The sequence below is a fragment of the Phoenix dactylifera genome, unplaced genomic scaffold (genome assembly GCF_009389715.1).
Source record: "Phoenix dactylifera cultivar Barhee BC4 unplaced genomic scaffold, palm_55x_up_171113_PBpolish2nd_filt_p 001369F, whole genome shotgun sequence".
NCBI classification, from domain to species: domain Eukaryota; kingdom Viridiplantae; phylum Streptophyta; class Magnoliopsida; order Arecales; family Arecaceae; genus Phoenix; species Phoenix dactylifera.
The window spans coordinates 64,955-80,714 of record NW_024068693.1 but is presented as its reverse complement, the minus strand read 5'-3'; the positions used below and the strand labels follow the sequence as shown (position 1 = coordinate 80,714).

At 41.4% G+C, this 15,760-nt stretch overlaps 2 protein-coding genes across 3 annotated transcripts; both read right to left on the bottom strand.

Moving 5' to 3' along the window:
• Positions 1-729: 729 nt before the first annotated feature.
• LOC103703066 (tyrosine-protein phosphatase RLPH2-like) lies at positions 730-7,297 on the bottom strand. Of its 2 annotated transcripts, XR_005509832.1 has the most exons (5): positions 6,569-7,297; positions 5,918-5,985; positions 5,610-5,789; positions 3,147-3,420; positions 1,212-1,274 (listed from the first exon to the last, which is right to left on the bottom strand). XR_005509832.1 is itself a non-coding variant. In XM_039122128.1 (4 exons), the coding sequence occupies exons 1-4, from the start codon at positions 7,089-7,091 to the stop codon at positions 1,098-1,100; spliced, it is 948 nt and encodes a 315-aa protein (XP_038978056.1). In that variant the 5' UTR covers positions 7,092-7,288; the 3' UTR covers positions 730-1,097. The 2 variants fall into 2 exon arrangements, 1 of the variants encoding a protein (XP_038978056.1); XM_039122128.1 differs by lacking the exon at positions 3,147-3,420 and having other exon boundaries at positions 730-1,274; positions 6,569-7,288.
• A 2,404-nt stretch (positions 7,298-9,701) lies between these two features.
• Positions 9,702-15,359, bottom strand: LOC120108510 (serine/threonine-protein kinase D6PK-like). Its single transcript, XM_039122127.1, has 3 exons — positions 15,074-15,359; positions 11,527-13,341; positions 9,702-10,759 (listed from the first exon to the last, which is right to left on the bottom strand). Exons 2-3 carry the CDS (start codon positions 13,125-13,127, stop codon positions 9,901-9,903), a joined length of 2,460 nt encoding a protein of 819 aa, XP_038978055.1. The 5' UTR covers positions 13,128-13,341; positions 15,074-15,359; the 3' UTR covers positions 9,702-9,900.
• Between the last annotated feature and the right edge of the window lie 401 nt (positions 15,360-15,760).

Sequence of the window (15,760 nt, the reverse complement as noted above, 5' to 3'; positions counted from 1 at the left end):
GCAGCTATCGCTGAACACTGTAGCCATGCTAGTGGGCCAACTCAGCCACCGTGTCCCAGAACCATTCCCCATCGATCACGTGCCAACCTGACAACTTTGCAAGCTGGCCGTCCATGCTTTTAAAGACAGCGACGTGTAAGCTGCAGAGGACCGTCAATTCTTACGAATTTTTGACGGTGCATATTTGATCGAAACAACCATCCAAAATCATTACAGCGCAAAGAACAAAAGACGATGTGATGGCTGAGATTTGGAGCCAGAAGTGAGTTAAGCCGTGATAGAGAAATCAGTTCCATGAAGCCGGGCAACTTTTGTGCCGTCCCGGTTTATTTACCCTGTCAGCGAACAAGGGAAGTAGAAAACCAAACTGTCAACCGCCTCGAGCGCGTCTTAAAATTAAAATCTGATTCTCTCTCTTCTAAAGAGTATTTAATATTGGTCATGCAAGCATGGTCCGTCTCTTGATTACATTCTGTATCATACTAAATGCATAATTATATATCAAATTCCGCACTGGAAGATCCACTCTGAAAACCATAGGAAACTAAAAACTAATTCCAACAAAACAGTAAAAAGGAAATCAAACATAGGCTACTCTGGCTCTTACCTCATCCCCTTCTGCATCAATTTCCCAATCACAAAGGATTCTGCGGCTGCCAATCCTTCGATATCAAACAAAATTCTACCGACCATTGGCAGCTTGAAGTAACAGCTTTCACTAAATCTAGGTATGAAAATTATATAAATATAAATAAAAAGGAGGGTTATGCAAATATGCAATTATACACGTAGTTGAAAGAACACTGCCAAGGCCTTTATGATGCTTGAAGCCTATTTTACTGAAACACTATCATTAACCCTCACTGAATACAAGGAAGCTAGATTGCTTCCGACGAAGCTTATGAAGCAGGCTTGTTGAAAGATCATATGTGAGATTTTTAAGTGTTACTTAAAGACCTCATATTCAATCCCACAATAACACAGCTGCCCACTTGTTTTAATTTTGGTGCACGGCACATGCAAGTTATACACTTGTCCTTGAGTAACACGTATAGCTATGGGTACATATTGAATCTGAAAACCTGCTTGTGATAAACTTAGTTCTGCGCTGCAAATTTATCTGTATCACGGACTATCATCTTGGAAGGAAATATTATAGCAGCAATTGGTAGGTCTTCTAAGCCGCCACATTCATCAATAATGAACCGAAGGCCTTCAACATGTAGTTTCCCATGGTGACCGCTCACCACTATGGTTGGCTTTTCAGACAGCTCCTGCAACAAATATATGTAATATTAAAAAAGATCTGTACAGCATCCTATCTACAGTAAACTTGAACTTGAAGATGCAAAAAGATTAGCTACACAGATTTTCACCATATCAAAGAGACACCGACCTATCAAATTTCACATGCATGGTTTTACAATTAAGAAACATCAAAAGAAAAGGGAGAGAGGGAAGGGACTGCTCTGGGTAGTGAGGCCTTAAAAATTCGTGTGATTTCTAGGATCTTTCGTCAAGCAAGTGGTGGGTGACCAGACCGCAATGTAGGCCGGGGAACGGTGCGGATGTTCGGGACTTTCTTTGGGAAATGCAGGGCGGGAGGGGAGGTGTTTATTTGGTGGCTTAGGAGGTTTTCTATCAGCCCCATAATAGTGGAGGCTTGGGCATTTGCTCTCTACTGATGAGGAGGGAAGTATTAGCAGCTAGATATGTGGCTCGGTATCTACTTGAGCCTAAGGGATTATAGAGTGCTTTGATGATAGCTAAGTATGGCAACTAGACAAAGCATCGAATTTCCAGGTTGATCGGCACTACTCCATCTGACGCGACATGTGCTCCGAGGGTGCTGCCTCGAATCAGATGGCTGATCGGCGATGTCCAATCGATTGATGTGCAGAATGACACTTGGATTTCGAACCTGCCTCAGCGGTTATGGCCCACTATGGTTAATGTGGACAGTTCGAATCTCAAATGTGTAACCTTATTAGCCCAGAGGAAAGGAGCTGGGATGTACCGATGATTCAACGGCTCTTTGGGGAGCAGTTGGCAGAGAGGATCCTGGTCGTGCCGATTCCGAGGTTCGATAGACCGGATAGGACTTGGGCTCAACTTGCCAGTCCAAGGTGAGGGTCTCCGATCTTGGGGAGTAGTATAGAGTCATAGCGTCGCGATCAATTGATGGGAGCTAGCTATGGAGGCTTCGCATTCGCCCACGAGTCGCCTTATTCCTATGGAATGTTGCGTGTGGCTGTCTGCCGACCAAAGATGTGCTCTACAGAAGAGGGGTGAGGCTTTCGCCCACTTGTAATAGATACACGGAGGTGGAGGAATCAGTGGAGCATGTTCTTTTTGGATGTCCGAGGGCAGCCTTGGTGTGGCACTTAACAGGTGCGGTTTGTTGTTTCTTGCAATCGCCAACCCCGGTCGCGGCACTCATTGATCACCTGAAGGAGTCCATAAAAAGACCAGCCAACTCGGTCAGTGGTGCCAGGTGCACCTATGTTGCCTATCATGTCTAACTGGACAGAAACGCTAGAGTCTTTGAGGGTAGATGGCAGAGCCCGAGGATTGTAGCAGACAAGGTGCTTATCCATGCAATAGAGCATGCTCAGACTCAAGCCGTTGATAGAATCGGGATTGTGAGAGATACTAGGAGCTCTCATTTAGCTTTGAGGACGTCTTGGACGATATTTATCGCTTGGAAGCCCCCACCCCTGAGCTTTCTCAACATGAACTTTGACGACAGTGTGTCAAATGAAGGGAAGAGAGGTAGGGTTGGTTTGTCATCAGAAACCCCGACTCTAGATTGATTGCGGCAGGGGGTCGTCTGCTCCATGATACTTCTATTCCTGAAGTGGAGATGAGGGCAGCTTAGGATAGTATCTCTTATGTTCACCTTGTTTTAGGGGCTGACCGAATTCAGCTTGAAGGGGATTCGGTGACTGTTATCAAGTGTATCTAGGGTCATGTTAGGGCAGGTGTCGAGCATCCTCTTATGTACGATATCTGTGGTCTTCTACAAGATTGTGTGGATATCCGTGTCACTCATGTGTACCGTAAGGTGAATAGGGCGGCTGATTGGGTGGCTTCGTATGTCGCCCAGCACTTTGGTGGTTTCTTGTGGGATAGTTTGAAGTCCTCACCTTCTCCTCTTCGCCTTCTTCTCTTTTCTGATTTTATTCGACATCCTCTTATATACGATATCCGTGGTCTTCTACAGGATTGTGTGGATGCTTGTGTCACTTATATGTAGCGGAAGGTGAATAGGGCGGCTGATTGGTTGGCTTCGCACGTCGCCCAGCAGTCTGGTGGTTTCCTGTAGTATAGTTTGAAGTCCTCACCTTCTCCTCTTCGCCTTCTTCTCTTTTCTGATTTTATTGGATGTACTCATACTAGAATGGTATGAAGGTATCCATGCTATCAAAAAGAAAAAAAAACATCAAGGTACTAAATTACATTACAGGCATATGTTTTACTTCTCAAAGTGTAACTTCAGGAAAAAAATTTTCAAAGCAACCAAAAACCCAAGCCCTTCTCTACCAAATCATAAAAAAGGAATGCTGAAGTCATACAAAAGGACTCATCCATAAGTTGGAAGATTGACACATATTTATAGAACTGTGGACAAACAGTTCACAGTTCTATAAATATCCTATACAGCTTTAGAAGTTATGGCAGTAACGAACCCCAAGAAAATTTTATTCCTGAACTTGAAGCCCCATGTGATCTAAGATAATATTAGGTGTACACAGAATATATATAGTGGTTATTTTGATTTTCTTGTGTTGGTATGCCTATTTTTGTCCATAATATTGCTTCATACACCATAACTATTTGACAAAGAGAAGGAAAAAAAATCATTCATTAGAATGTGCAAAAAAGAAGTTTCCGAGCCAATAAGGTCCAACCTAAAGATAGAAGAAATAAAGGACATTTCTATTCTATCCAAGAAAACCCTCATCTACATGCTGCCAAGGCACCTGTTACAGCTCAATTTTGTACCCCTACATATTGCCATTAAAAAAAACCTAGGTATACCATTGGTGGATGCATAGTAACCTAGAGTACTTACCTCATCCTAGTTCAGTCTCATAATTCTTGCTCAACCTGAATGAATTCAGTTCAACCATGATAGGCAAAGATAATCTATTTCGTAGTTCACGCCATTTAAATAGCAAAGTGTAATTCATATTATTACAGTTCCATTACATGTCCATCACAAAAAATAAGAAAATTATCAAGGGTGATATTTTAAGAAAGTCGAACAAGAGTAAAGGATGTCGAAATAGATAGAACAGCTACAATTTGATTGTTTAAAAAAAAAAAAGAAACTCTACGGAAATCTTTAAATGAAAAAGATAATTCACAATGTTACTAAATTTGCTATGTAAAAAGATCAACCATATCTGCAAAAGGTATCTTAGGGTTAAAGGCAAGAAGCTGCATGAAAAATCACCAACCATGATGTTCCATGCGTCCTTGGTCATTGGTGCAGTATCAAAACTCAAGTTTATCTTAGCTAGAGGAGCCTAATGCTGAATGGAGGATCAATTCTTGTTGACCATGGTCAAAGTTTGATATCTTGCCTCAAATAATGGGCCCTGAACACCATGGAGGTGCAATTTTCACCAAAGATTCTTAAAGGTGGGCCTTCTTACCTTGAAGTTGGACGTAAGTGATCTCGGACATATCAAACTCCAAATGAGAAAAGAGAATAACATGTCTCTACATCTAAATTCAAATACTACTAATAAGCTCACCATTCATCATGCATCGTAGTAACGTATTCTTCTGTAGTATTGTTCATATATTTAATAGCAATAACTTAGAAACAGCAACAACTGGCAAATAAGACTAGCTGTGTTAACGTGATTATGAAAATACTTGTGTTTTAGGGTACAAATATCATACTAATCATTATAATTACAAAAAAAATCATATCAAGAAGAAGCTAACATATCTGTGTATCTATAAAATATTGATACACATAATTTCTGCATATGTCAATTGTTGGCACAACACAACATGGTAAACAAAAACACAACAATCCCTAGCCGATATAACCACAATATAAGACACTTCAGAAATTACAAAAATGCCATATAGTGCACTTTGAAAATCCATGAAGTTCAAGGTGCAGAGAGGCGGGATCCTCAAGCCATGAGATTGGCCATGCATAGAAAAAAATTGCAATGAATTATATGAGCCTTCAAGCAGAAATTTCAACTTCATTTACTAATCTTGTTTGGACATTACGTACAGCACTACATTTTTTATCTTTCCATGCCTGGAGCAACCTAACGAGCATCCATAAAAAGTTGGAAAGCTACAAACATGCAATTATATAAATAAATACTGGGAGTTCTAAGTAGAACTATATTAAAGATAACCAATTGGATATGTCACGTATGTAGGTGAAAAGTACAAGGGCTTCTCCCAGCATGATTTAGAAGCTTTTTCTTATATATTTATCACTGAATATAAAAAATCAGCCATTTCAAACTAGCCCTACCACACCTGAACTATATCTTCTGCTGTGCATTAGCTATTTAAATGATACGAAGCATCAACAAGATAAGGCTAAAAGGGATAGAAGCTTGCCTAACCTTTGGTATTTCCCAAACATTATGCCTCCCACTAAGATCTTCCACCTTCGGCAGGCTTGTGTCCCTGGCTCTTAGAAGTTTTAGCTGCTCATCGACGCCTTTGGATATCTCCAAGCCAGCGTGAACAGCTATTAGTTTGCAGCAGATCCTTCCCTCAGAAGTGTCAATTAAAACATTGTCCTGCAGTTGCCGTTATTAGGGGGGGGGGGGGGGACAAAACTTAATTTCTTTATACCTAACACAAAAAGCTTTATATCATTAAAAGCAAACCAGCAAACTTGCAACTAGTTGTTTCCCAAAACTAGTACCTCCTCATGAACCCAAACCAAGTCAGCAAGAAACTTCTTGTGATTATCAGGGACTGCTTTAACCAAATCTGCAATTAAGTCATGTGACAGAGGACTGGCATATATCAGGACTTAAAAGAAATTATTGTAACTAATGCATACCAATACCATTAACAGCAATATTCTCATAATAGAACTGCAGAAACTAGGGGAACCCATAAGCACTGGATCACAAAACCAAAGGCTGGCTCCTCCCTCTCTTTTTTTGTGTGTGCGTGCGTTTGCTCCGCTCTCTAATGAAGTTTGCGTCGTGATGAAATGGGTATATTGATATAGCACAAAGCATTCTAACAGAAAATTCGATATTCTTTATAAAAAAAAGAGTCATTTGACACTATTGAACATCGTAAGAGGTATGTTTAGAGATGTCAAAGAACCGATTTGCATTTATTCTCAGCTACCAATTCAAGCCTGATAAGAATTTTATTAATGGATTCCATTAAAGAAAGAATTTTTTACTGGACACCAGCTGAATAGAAACGAAATTGTATCGAGGAAACCCGAAATCAATCACAAAATCTCGTTATGAATCAAATACCGTATCAAAGAAACCCGTGAATTGATCCCAAAAAAAATCAGCCTTGGAAGAGAAATCAAAGGAGCTCCTCTCACCCGCCAATCCATGGGGGACGCCATAGGATTCGAAGGTCGGGCCGGCATCATAGATAGATCCCTTGTAGGGCATGCCCTTCTTAGGGTTCCAGTGGCCCCCCATGTTCCCACCCCACCGCCTCCCCTGCACGTGCATCGCCTCGTAGCCCTCCCCTTTGAACCACCCCTCCCGCTCCTCGCTCTGCTGGTACTCCGCCCACGTGGCGGAAAACGGCGAGCCGTCCGGCGGCGGGGGAAGGGCGCCCACGAAGGCGGCGAAGGCGAGGTCGTGGTTGCCGCAGAGGAAGACGTAGCGCTGGCGCGGGTAGCGGGAGGGGAGGGAGAGGAGGAAGTCGAGCACCTGGTGGGTGTCCGGGCCGCGGTCACAGTAGTCGCCGAGAAAGATGACGAGCGCCGCCTCGAAGGCGGCGGCGCCGACGGCGGCCTCGAGGTTGGACCAGAGGAGCTGAAGCTTGGAAAAGTAGCCATGGATGTCTCCTATGCAGATAACCGTCCGATCGGTGCGTTCGCCGGTCTCCCCCATTTGGTAAACAGTCTCTCCGCCTACTCTGCTTTCTCCTACTCCGTGGGGTTCAGGGTTCCGTTCGTGAATAATCGTAACCCTTCCTTCGTGCGGTTTCTTAGAAGTGGGAGTGACTGTACCTTTAAATAACTTAGAAGTGGAACGTATGGGTCCAAGAAATGGATGATGGAAAGATGCACCTAGGGATGTGGAAAGGTGACTTAAGTATTTGAATCTATATATATTTTTGAGTGGAGGGAGACCTTAGTAGCAGATATTTTCTATTTAAGATAGCACACTCGTCTAGAAATCTGTTGCAGAATCTTGTTCTTCACCTGCTCCCTTGGTACTTTCTTATTAAAAATACTTTTAAGACATCCATCTTCTTAAACCCATCTCCAAATCTAGGAGAGTCGATTGAAAATTTCAGATTGGCTTCATTCTTTACTTTGGTCGTTGAAATCGTTGAGTGGATACGCCAAAGCTTAGTTAGTTTTCATTGTTGGATTTGTTGCATATCAGGTGGGGCTAAACGAAAATATCGATGATAGAAAAAACTTGAAAGAACCTTCACGCGACAAGCTAGCTTATAAAAAGTTGTGCCCTGTCAAGAAAGAAATAGCCAGGCAAGAATATTGCGGTACGGTCATAGCATCTTGATGAATTGGAGCTACCGTCTCTCGATAGAGAGCTCTCATCTTCCTGTTTATTTGTTGAACCTACATTTCTCTCTCAATTACTTGTAGACCGGTGTTATAATGCCTGTAATTACGAATATCCTGTAGCATTTTGAAAAAAACGGCAGCTTAGTTTCCCTTTTTTTCATGATTGGGAAATCTCAAAAGATAGTCCTATAATTTTCAGTATAGCCAAATTCTTTCTTCTCTAACAAGCACCTTTTTCTAGGTTGCCCTTGTACTGTTTCTTACAAAACTGAGCATGAGGCGTAGCTTTGGGGAATATCTGTCGTCTGGGAGACCTGGACCCTGATTGGTATTCGTCTCCACGCTACATTCTTTCTTTCACCAGTGTTGCTCGCAGCTCCTTGCTATTCCACTCAGAAAAAACAATGGTTTCCTTGGGCACTGGCTGGAAAGTCTCCACCGTCTGAAGCTCAAACCCACATCTCTGTGAATTGCAGCGGATAATTTTCAGTGCTCGGGGGTACCTCTCAGCATGCTGCAATCAGTAAAATAAGGAAAGCATCTATCAAATAAGCAAAGAAACCATACCTTGCCCCGACAGTTTAATTACGAAAAAGCAGTTTAATTCAGACTGGAATATTAGCATCGAGATCTCTATGTGATGATTAAGGAAGGATTGCTATACGACTCATGCAGTACCACGACAATAAGAACTTGTGCAATATACAATGTCGTCGTGCACGTAATCATAACCCTAGCCAATTTATTTCTTGTGCAGCATCCCACCAAAACAAAAATTAGCTCTTCTTGTCCTACAATATTCTGAATGATTATCAATTGCAGATGAAGAAACCATAATCTTTTTCAATCATCATAAATCAGCATAGGTTCATTTTCCTTGCACAAATTTGAAGTTGACAAGGTAGTGAACTTTAATCCACAAACAACAAGTAATGTGGCACTAATCTTCATTTGTCACATGCAACCTGTTTGACCTTTATTGTTCCTTTGTTATATTAAAAAGAACAGCATATGCTTAGATTGACATGCTGCAATATTTATTTTCACCTCTGTCTAGCATGGCACTGGCCAATATCAGAAATTTCTGGACATAGTAAGCACCTTGGCCCAGAGATCCACGTTACCTCAATCACAAGCCGCTTTATGCCACCCTTGTATGTGAGTCTGCTGGATCACTCTTCAACACTGAAGATGCCAAAAGAATATCAAGAGTCATAAAACTACAACACCTTTCTATAAAGATTAACAAAAAAAAAATGCATGAAAATTCTACAAGAAAGGAAGAAAATAAAAATTACCCATACTAAACAGTTGTGCATGATCACACCTGACAATAATTTTATTTCTTCCCTGGAAGCATGCCTATGACCGCAGCCTTCATAGCAGTGCTTTTGCAGATGCTACTCAGAGGATGGATGAATCACTGTAGAATTCACTGAAAATTGCAAATGAGTAAGCTTTCTTACTGTGATATGGGAGGGACCAACCATGGCGCTTGAAGAGGACAAAAAATGGCTCAGGCCTCAGAAAGAGAGGAACGGACCAAAATTGATGCTGCTGCAGATGAGATGGCTCGGGATGACAAAATATGGGATTCCAAGAGCAGAGATGACAACAAAAATGGAGAGGAAGAGATACATACAGCGGCAGGGTTAACAAAAGATTAAAGAGGCAGCAGTACAGTGGACTCAGAGGGCTTGCTACTGCTCTACCTCATGCTTTAGGTTCTTTATACATCAGACCCAATATATGTTGATTACTACATCTAGCAATTCAGCTACTGTTTCATTGATAATTACGTCCAACCCTTCATGCAAAAAGTTATGTACAATCCCATGAAGTTTCTCTCATTAAAAATCGTGAAACAAATTATGAAACAAGAACAAGAGAACATGTCTCATCCAGAAAAACAAAGGAAATGCATGCTTCATATATATCGCAGCTACTTCAGATTCAGCTCTAACCATTGCAGGACAAAACAGAAGTGGTTGATAGATTGACATATTTCTTGATTCATATGCATGTTATTAACAAGAAATGAAAGCTTACTGCAATATACGGATCTACATTTACATTGACAGCTATCACTTAAAATAATGAAAATGGAGCGAAAAGACAGGCATCAGCTACCAAACCAAGCACGCTCCACAGAGAAGAGAACTCTGTTAAAATAGCTCAAACTCCACATCTTCTCCATTACTCCTGAAATCCAGGCATTTACCTTCCTTTTTCTTGCGCATTGCAACTGGAGTTCCATCATCATAGCTTCTCGGTGTCTCAGGTGGTGCAGCACATCGGATCAAGGCCCAATTCAGCCCTTCAAAAAATGGGTGCTGCTTAATCTCAGCTGCTCCTCTGACTGATCCCAGCCGATTCTCTGGTTCCTTTACGAGCAACCCTCTAATCAAATCCCTCGCATGGAACCTAACAGCTGGGCTCTCAGGAAACTTCAAACTCTGAGAGATCACATTAGCCAAAGTTTCTTCATTTCCAGGTCCCTTGAAGGGTGTCCTACCAAAAAGTAACTCATATAGAAATATTCCAAACGTCCACCAATCTACAGCACTTCCATGTCCATCTCCTCTGATAATCTCGGGGGCCAGGTACTCATGAGTCCCAACAAAGGAGTTGGATCGTGCATCAGTAGGCTCCACCACAAGCTGTGGAAGCGGGCTATCCTGACCACCTAGGTCAGCTTTTAGCTTGTGGGTCTTTGCCATGGTGGAAGACACAAGACGGGGTGTGAAACAAGAAACAGGGACCCATGACGGCTGAAGGCAGAGAGGATCAATGCAACTGTTTTCAGCACAGGGTCCTGACAGTTTCTTTACGGGCCCTTCTGTACCCAAGGATGAGGATCTGAGAAGGGTAGGGCTTACTGAACACCTGAGAGAAAGGTCAAAATCAGATAGCATGATGTGACCATCATCACGAACAAGGATGTTCTCTGGTTTGAGATCTCGATATATGACCCCTAACATGTGTAGGTACTCCAGTGCAAGGAGGACTTCTGCAACATAAAACCTGTAAAAATGATTTCACAGCATGACTTTGTAGAATTAACAGTGTGCACGCATTATTAAAGCATAATGAAAGAATATAAAGGCTACACATTCATTGCAAATTTGAAATCAACTTCATGCTCTAAACTCCATTGTTACCGACTCTAAACATGGCCATCTCCACAGTAGTTCTGATTCTTTTCTGGCGCAGTGGGTGCTATAGATAAAGAATAGCTGAATTTTCTGACTAAGGTGTTGTTCCTGATTGTAGTTTCAGGTTCAGACAATTGTTTAAGAAGCAGCAATCAGTATGCCACTCGAGAAGCTACACATAAAAGAGCCTCACACTATTCCATTCTTCAAACATACTTCAATTGGCCATGTATAGAGTTTCATGACAACCGATTAATGGGTTTGTCATGGTTCTGATTTATCAAAATAGCCTTCTTTCTGAATTAAGTCAATGGGTTTATGTAGAGGGTTGTTTATTCAGTTTCTTCCTTTCCTACTTTTGCAGAGTGCAGTTTTAGCAAGTTTAGTTAATGTAGCTGTTATTTACTATTAATGGTGGTATCCCTACAAAAAATTCTAGAATGTCGCTAAATGCTCTTCCTAAACCACCCACCTAAGTGCAAGTAGGATTGGGATGATTAAATAAAATAGGATATAAAGCACCATTGCATGGCATAAATGCATCTAAAAGGATAATGTTAACAGTTTCCATGATGCTTCCTTGATAGGCAAATGCAACTGCTAAGCTGCATACAATCTTCGGTTGAAGCTACATACCTAGCAGCTGGTTCAGAAAAAAACTTTCCAGGTTGCTTCTGCCGGAGGACATGCAGGTCACCACCAGGACAATACTCCATGACGAGACATGAGAGGTTATCTGCCGTAAAATGGGCATATAAGGTAGGAAGGAACGGATGATCCAGCATTTGCAATATCTCCCTTTCGGTTTGTGCTCTAAGCATCTTTTTTCTGCTCACCAGGAATTCAATATCCATGACTTTCAATGCAAATAACCATTCAGAACCAATTAGCTCAGCAAGATAAACAGTCCCAATATCACCACAACCAAGCCTTTTGAGAAGTTTAAAATTCTTCAATCCTAAGCTTCCTTGCTGCATCATGATGCGGCGAATAGCTACCCATCTCGCATCCTTTGACATGTGAGGTCTACTGCCATTACTGCTGGAGCCACTCTGATGGCTCTCCTCGCTGATGCTGGTGCTGCTATCACCAATGCTACTCTTAGAACTTTGAGAGCACTCCCCCTTTTCTCTTGATCTTGAGCATTCACTCATTTTCACACCAGCAGCTCTACCACCACTGCAGATATTTGGACTGAAATCAGGTTTGCTTGCACCACTGTCAATGTTTTCTGCGACAACTGCACCAGCAGAATTCGTACTGCTGGATGCTGGAAGCACAACTTCTTTTCGGCAACCTGACTTTGTTTTACTAGGAATAGCCGCGCCAGCTTTGTCAACTTCTCCACATCTGCTGGAACTACCTGATTTTGAAGCTGATTCCCTCTTTCCTTTCTTTTTGCTGCACGTCTTGCTCCGAAATACTGGCTTGATCAGTCGTGGACTTATTGCAGACTTGCTTGATTCAGTGCCTTTCTGGGGGCTAGATACAGAAGTTACAGAAGTCGTCTTTCCTTTCTTCTCTATCTCTGCAGAGACTGACGGATTTTTGCTGGTTTTTGCTGAGGTAGGATTAAGAACATCTTGAATTCTGACTTTTGGTACCTTAACTGTGTTGAGAACTTCGGAAAGAGGTGAAGAAGCAGCATCTCGTTTAGATGGTTCCAAGTTGCTTGTTTGACTGAAATCAGTAGCTTTTCCAGATGACTCCTTGACAACTTTTTCAGGAACAATGGATATCTTCACTAAACTTTTTTCTTCTTCTAGTGAAAGACCAGAGTCACTTGCTTGGACCACTACAGATGCAAACAGCCTTTTAATAGTTCCAGCTTCAGACACCCCAGATATACCAATTGGCTTTGATAACCTTTTCATAGCAGCCATCTCTGATGCCTGAGAAATGCATAACCTTCGCAGTGCCTGTTTCAAGGTCACTGATTCAGATATTCCTATTCCTGATGCTTGAGATATCCTGACTTTAACTGGCTTCTTAAGAGCACTCTTCTGCAGCAAGTCCACACCATCCTGGTGAGAAGGGCCGAGAACCCTTGATGATGTCCTGAGATCAATTGCCCTCAAAAGCCGATCAAGGTTATCCTCAACAGGTTGACCATGAGACTTAATATCTCCATCTGCTTTTGATTTAATACTAAGTGTCTTAGATCTATGCGAATGATGAACTGGTTTTGATTCTTCATTCGATTCAACAATCTCAGAAATACCACCTGATGAACCCATTTTGTGCGTGGCTGTACCAACCAAGATGACCCAATTTACCAGAAAGATAAGTGATTAAATAACTAACCCATTTCCCAGCAATCCATCCAGTGGTTAGTGAAGTACAATCAAGAAAAACCAAACTTTTTCGTATAGATTCTTTTCATGCATATCAATTACTATAGTTGAAGAGGGCCTGCATAACAACTACTCCACATCAATGTGCACCATGATCCTGCACGATGAGGCCGCAATAAATTAAAAGGTGAAAATATTGCACAGCTGATAGCTGAATAACAGTTAGCCTAAAAAACAATACCATAGATTTAAAAGACAATGGATACAGATACATGAAAATAGAAATGACTCAGCAGTAGGTTTTGAATTTTATTTATTAAAATAGTTACTTCTTCAACCATGGTAAAGAAATTTGAAACTGAAAATGCGTCCAACAAGGGACCCAACCTCGAAGCAATTTGAACTAGGTAATGAATTGTGTTTTGAGGTGAACAGGAATTAGAGTAAAATGCAAAAGTTTGAAAGTTTGCAGCCAAACAACAAGAACAGAATTTATAAGGTACATGATTGACCCTGAAGAGTAGTCAAAAACATTTATTCCTCAATTGTCACATTCTTGGGTGCTAAATTTGTACCTTCTTGGCCGTAAAACAATGTAAAGTTCCCCCTTAGCTTATCTCAGATCTGAATAATTTTGTTTCTAAAAGTGTTTGATCTAGCTTCTAGCATTTGTCGTAAGAATATCAGACTTATGACAACACCAACTCAGTCAGACATAGATAGTCTTTGAGTTATCAACTTGAGTGACATTTCCTGGAAGTCAAAGTGTTACTCAAGCTTGGCAAGATACACAGCTCGAGTAACTGAATTTTCTGGGTTGAGTACTCAATTTAAAAACTATGCCCATTCAACTTAGTCATATCTGCAGCCCAAAATGCCTAAAAATAATTGATGGAGACAATGAGTATTTATGTTACCAGCTGAGCTTCTAGACACCAAAGACAGAACTTTGCATGAAAAAGAACTCGAAGCAGCCACATGATTAGAATTGTCAGTTTTTTTGTCGAAAGCTATTGTGAGCGCTTAAAAGTAAACAGGATGGCACTTTAGTTGCATTTCTGATGCAACTGCGATTCTTCACCTCAATGAAATTTACTTTATGGCTATCTGCATGTGCTCCAGATTTCTGCTACAACATTCAGATGTATTTTTGAGTATACATCCAGATATAATTTTGATCCATGACATTCACCAGAAGGCGCAACGTAAAGTTAAGTTATCGCAATAAAGCACAATTATAATCTTTTATGTTGCTTTGACGGTCATAATTGTAAGTACTCACGGTTCTAGATGTGAATAACTTGAGTTCCAATATCCAGACTTGAGATTACAAAGAAGAGATGCCAGACCCTAATTTCCTAGAGACGTGCAGCCATTGTTATTTCAAACCAATTCGACTGCATGAACTAAGTAGTCGAAGAGAATGGTTAGATTTTTAAAAACTATATATATATTAAAAAAAAATAGATATCCACAACCCTCACTTATTTCCGCTACTTTTAGAAGCACATAGTTTTCTTCCCACGAACCGATTCAACAGCATACATAGAAGATGGTGAATGACTAGAAATAAAAACGATGATGAGAGAGGGGGAGGGGGTCCATATTCCACGCTCATTTCCAAATCTTTTTCCCACATGTAATTTTCGCTTTTTCCTGCCCATATTTCTTCAAGCTGATCAACAACAACAGATAAAGAAAAGAAGAAATTCAGATCAAAAAGAAAAAAACAATAGCTACCCCGAATTATAACGGATTTTCTCTCCCCATCTAAAAAAAAGGAAGAAAAAAACAAAAATTACTCCAGTCAAAATCAACCAGTAAGAAGAAGCAGTGGAGAAGCCGTAAAATCTCAGCTAAGAGACGATAGAGAGGAGAAGAAGCCATACTTAGAAGAAGTCCACTAATGCCAGCAACAGTTCAGATCGCAGACCCACTTCACCGATCGAGGAGAGCGAGGAGAATGCGGCGGTTTAACAGCTCCGAGATCGGCAATGGCGAAGAAGCAGAGGAGAAGGAGAGGCGAGGATTAGGGTTAGGGTTGGGAAGCGGAGAAGAGGGAAAAAGCCGCAGAGTGGAAGACGCTCGCTCATCACGAGAAAGACCAAGAGTGAAGATAATTAAAAAGAAAGAAAACAAAGCAGTGAAAAAAAAACAAAAAAGGATGAAAAGTTCAAAAGGAAAATGAGCGAAGTGAGGTGGAATAATAATAATAATAATAATAATAAAGAAAGGGATCGGAAAGATCTCGCGCTCCCGCTCCGCGGAAATATCGCGAGCTTAATAATTCAAGCTGGTGGGCCCCGCTTCACTTGGGTGCACCGCCGGTGGCGTTCGGAAGAACTCTGGAAGGCGAGCGAGCGACCGAATTTTGCCCATGAATTACGTTTGAATGCCCCCCATTCACGATGGCATCGCCACTGTACGAGGCAGGAAATGGAATGAGTCCTCTCTTGCTATAAAACAACGTGAGCCCAACTGTGCCATGGGACCCTGCCTTCGTCCGCTTCGCTATCGGATGAGCATTCTGTCCTTGGAGTCGGCAATTTGTAAGCTGTCGCACCAATGATTTATTT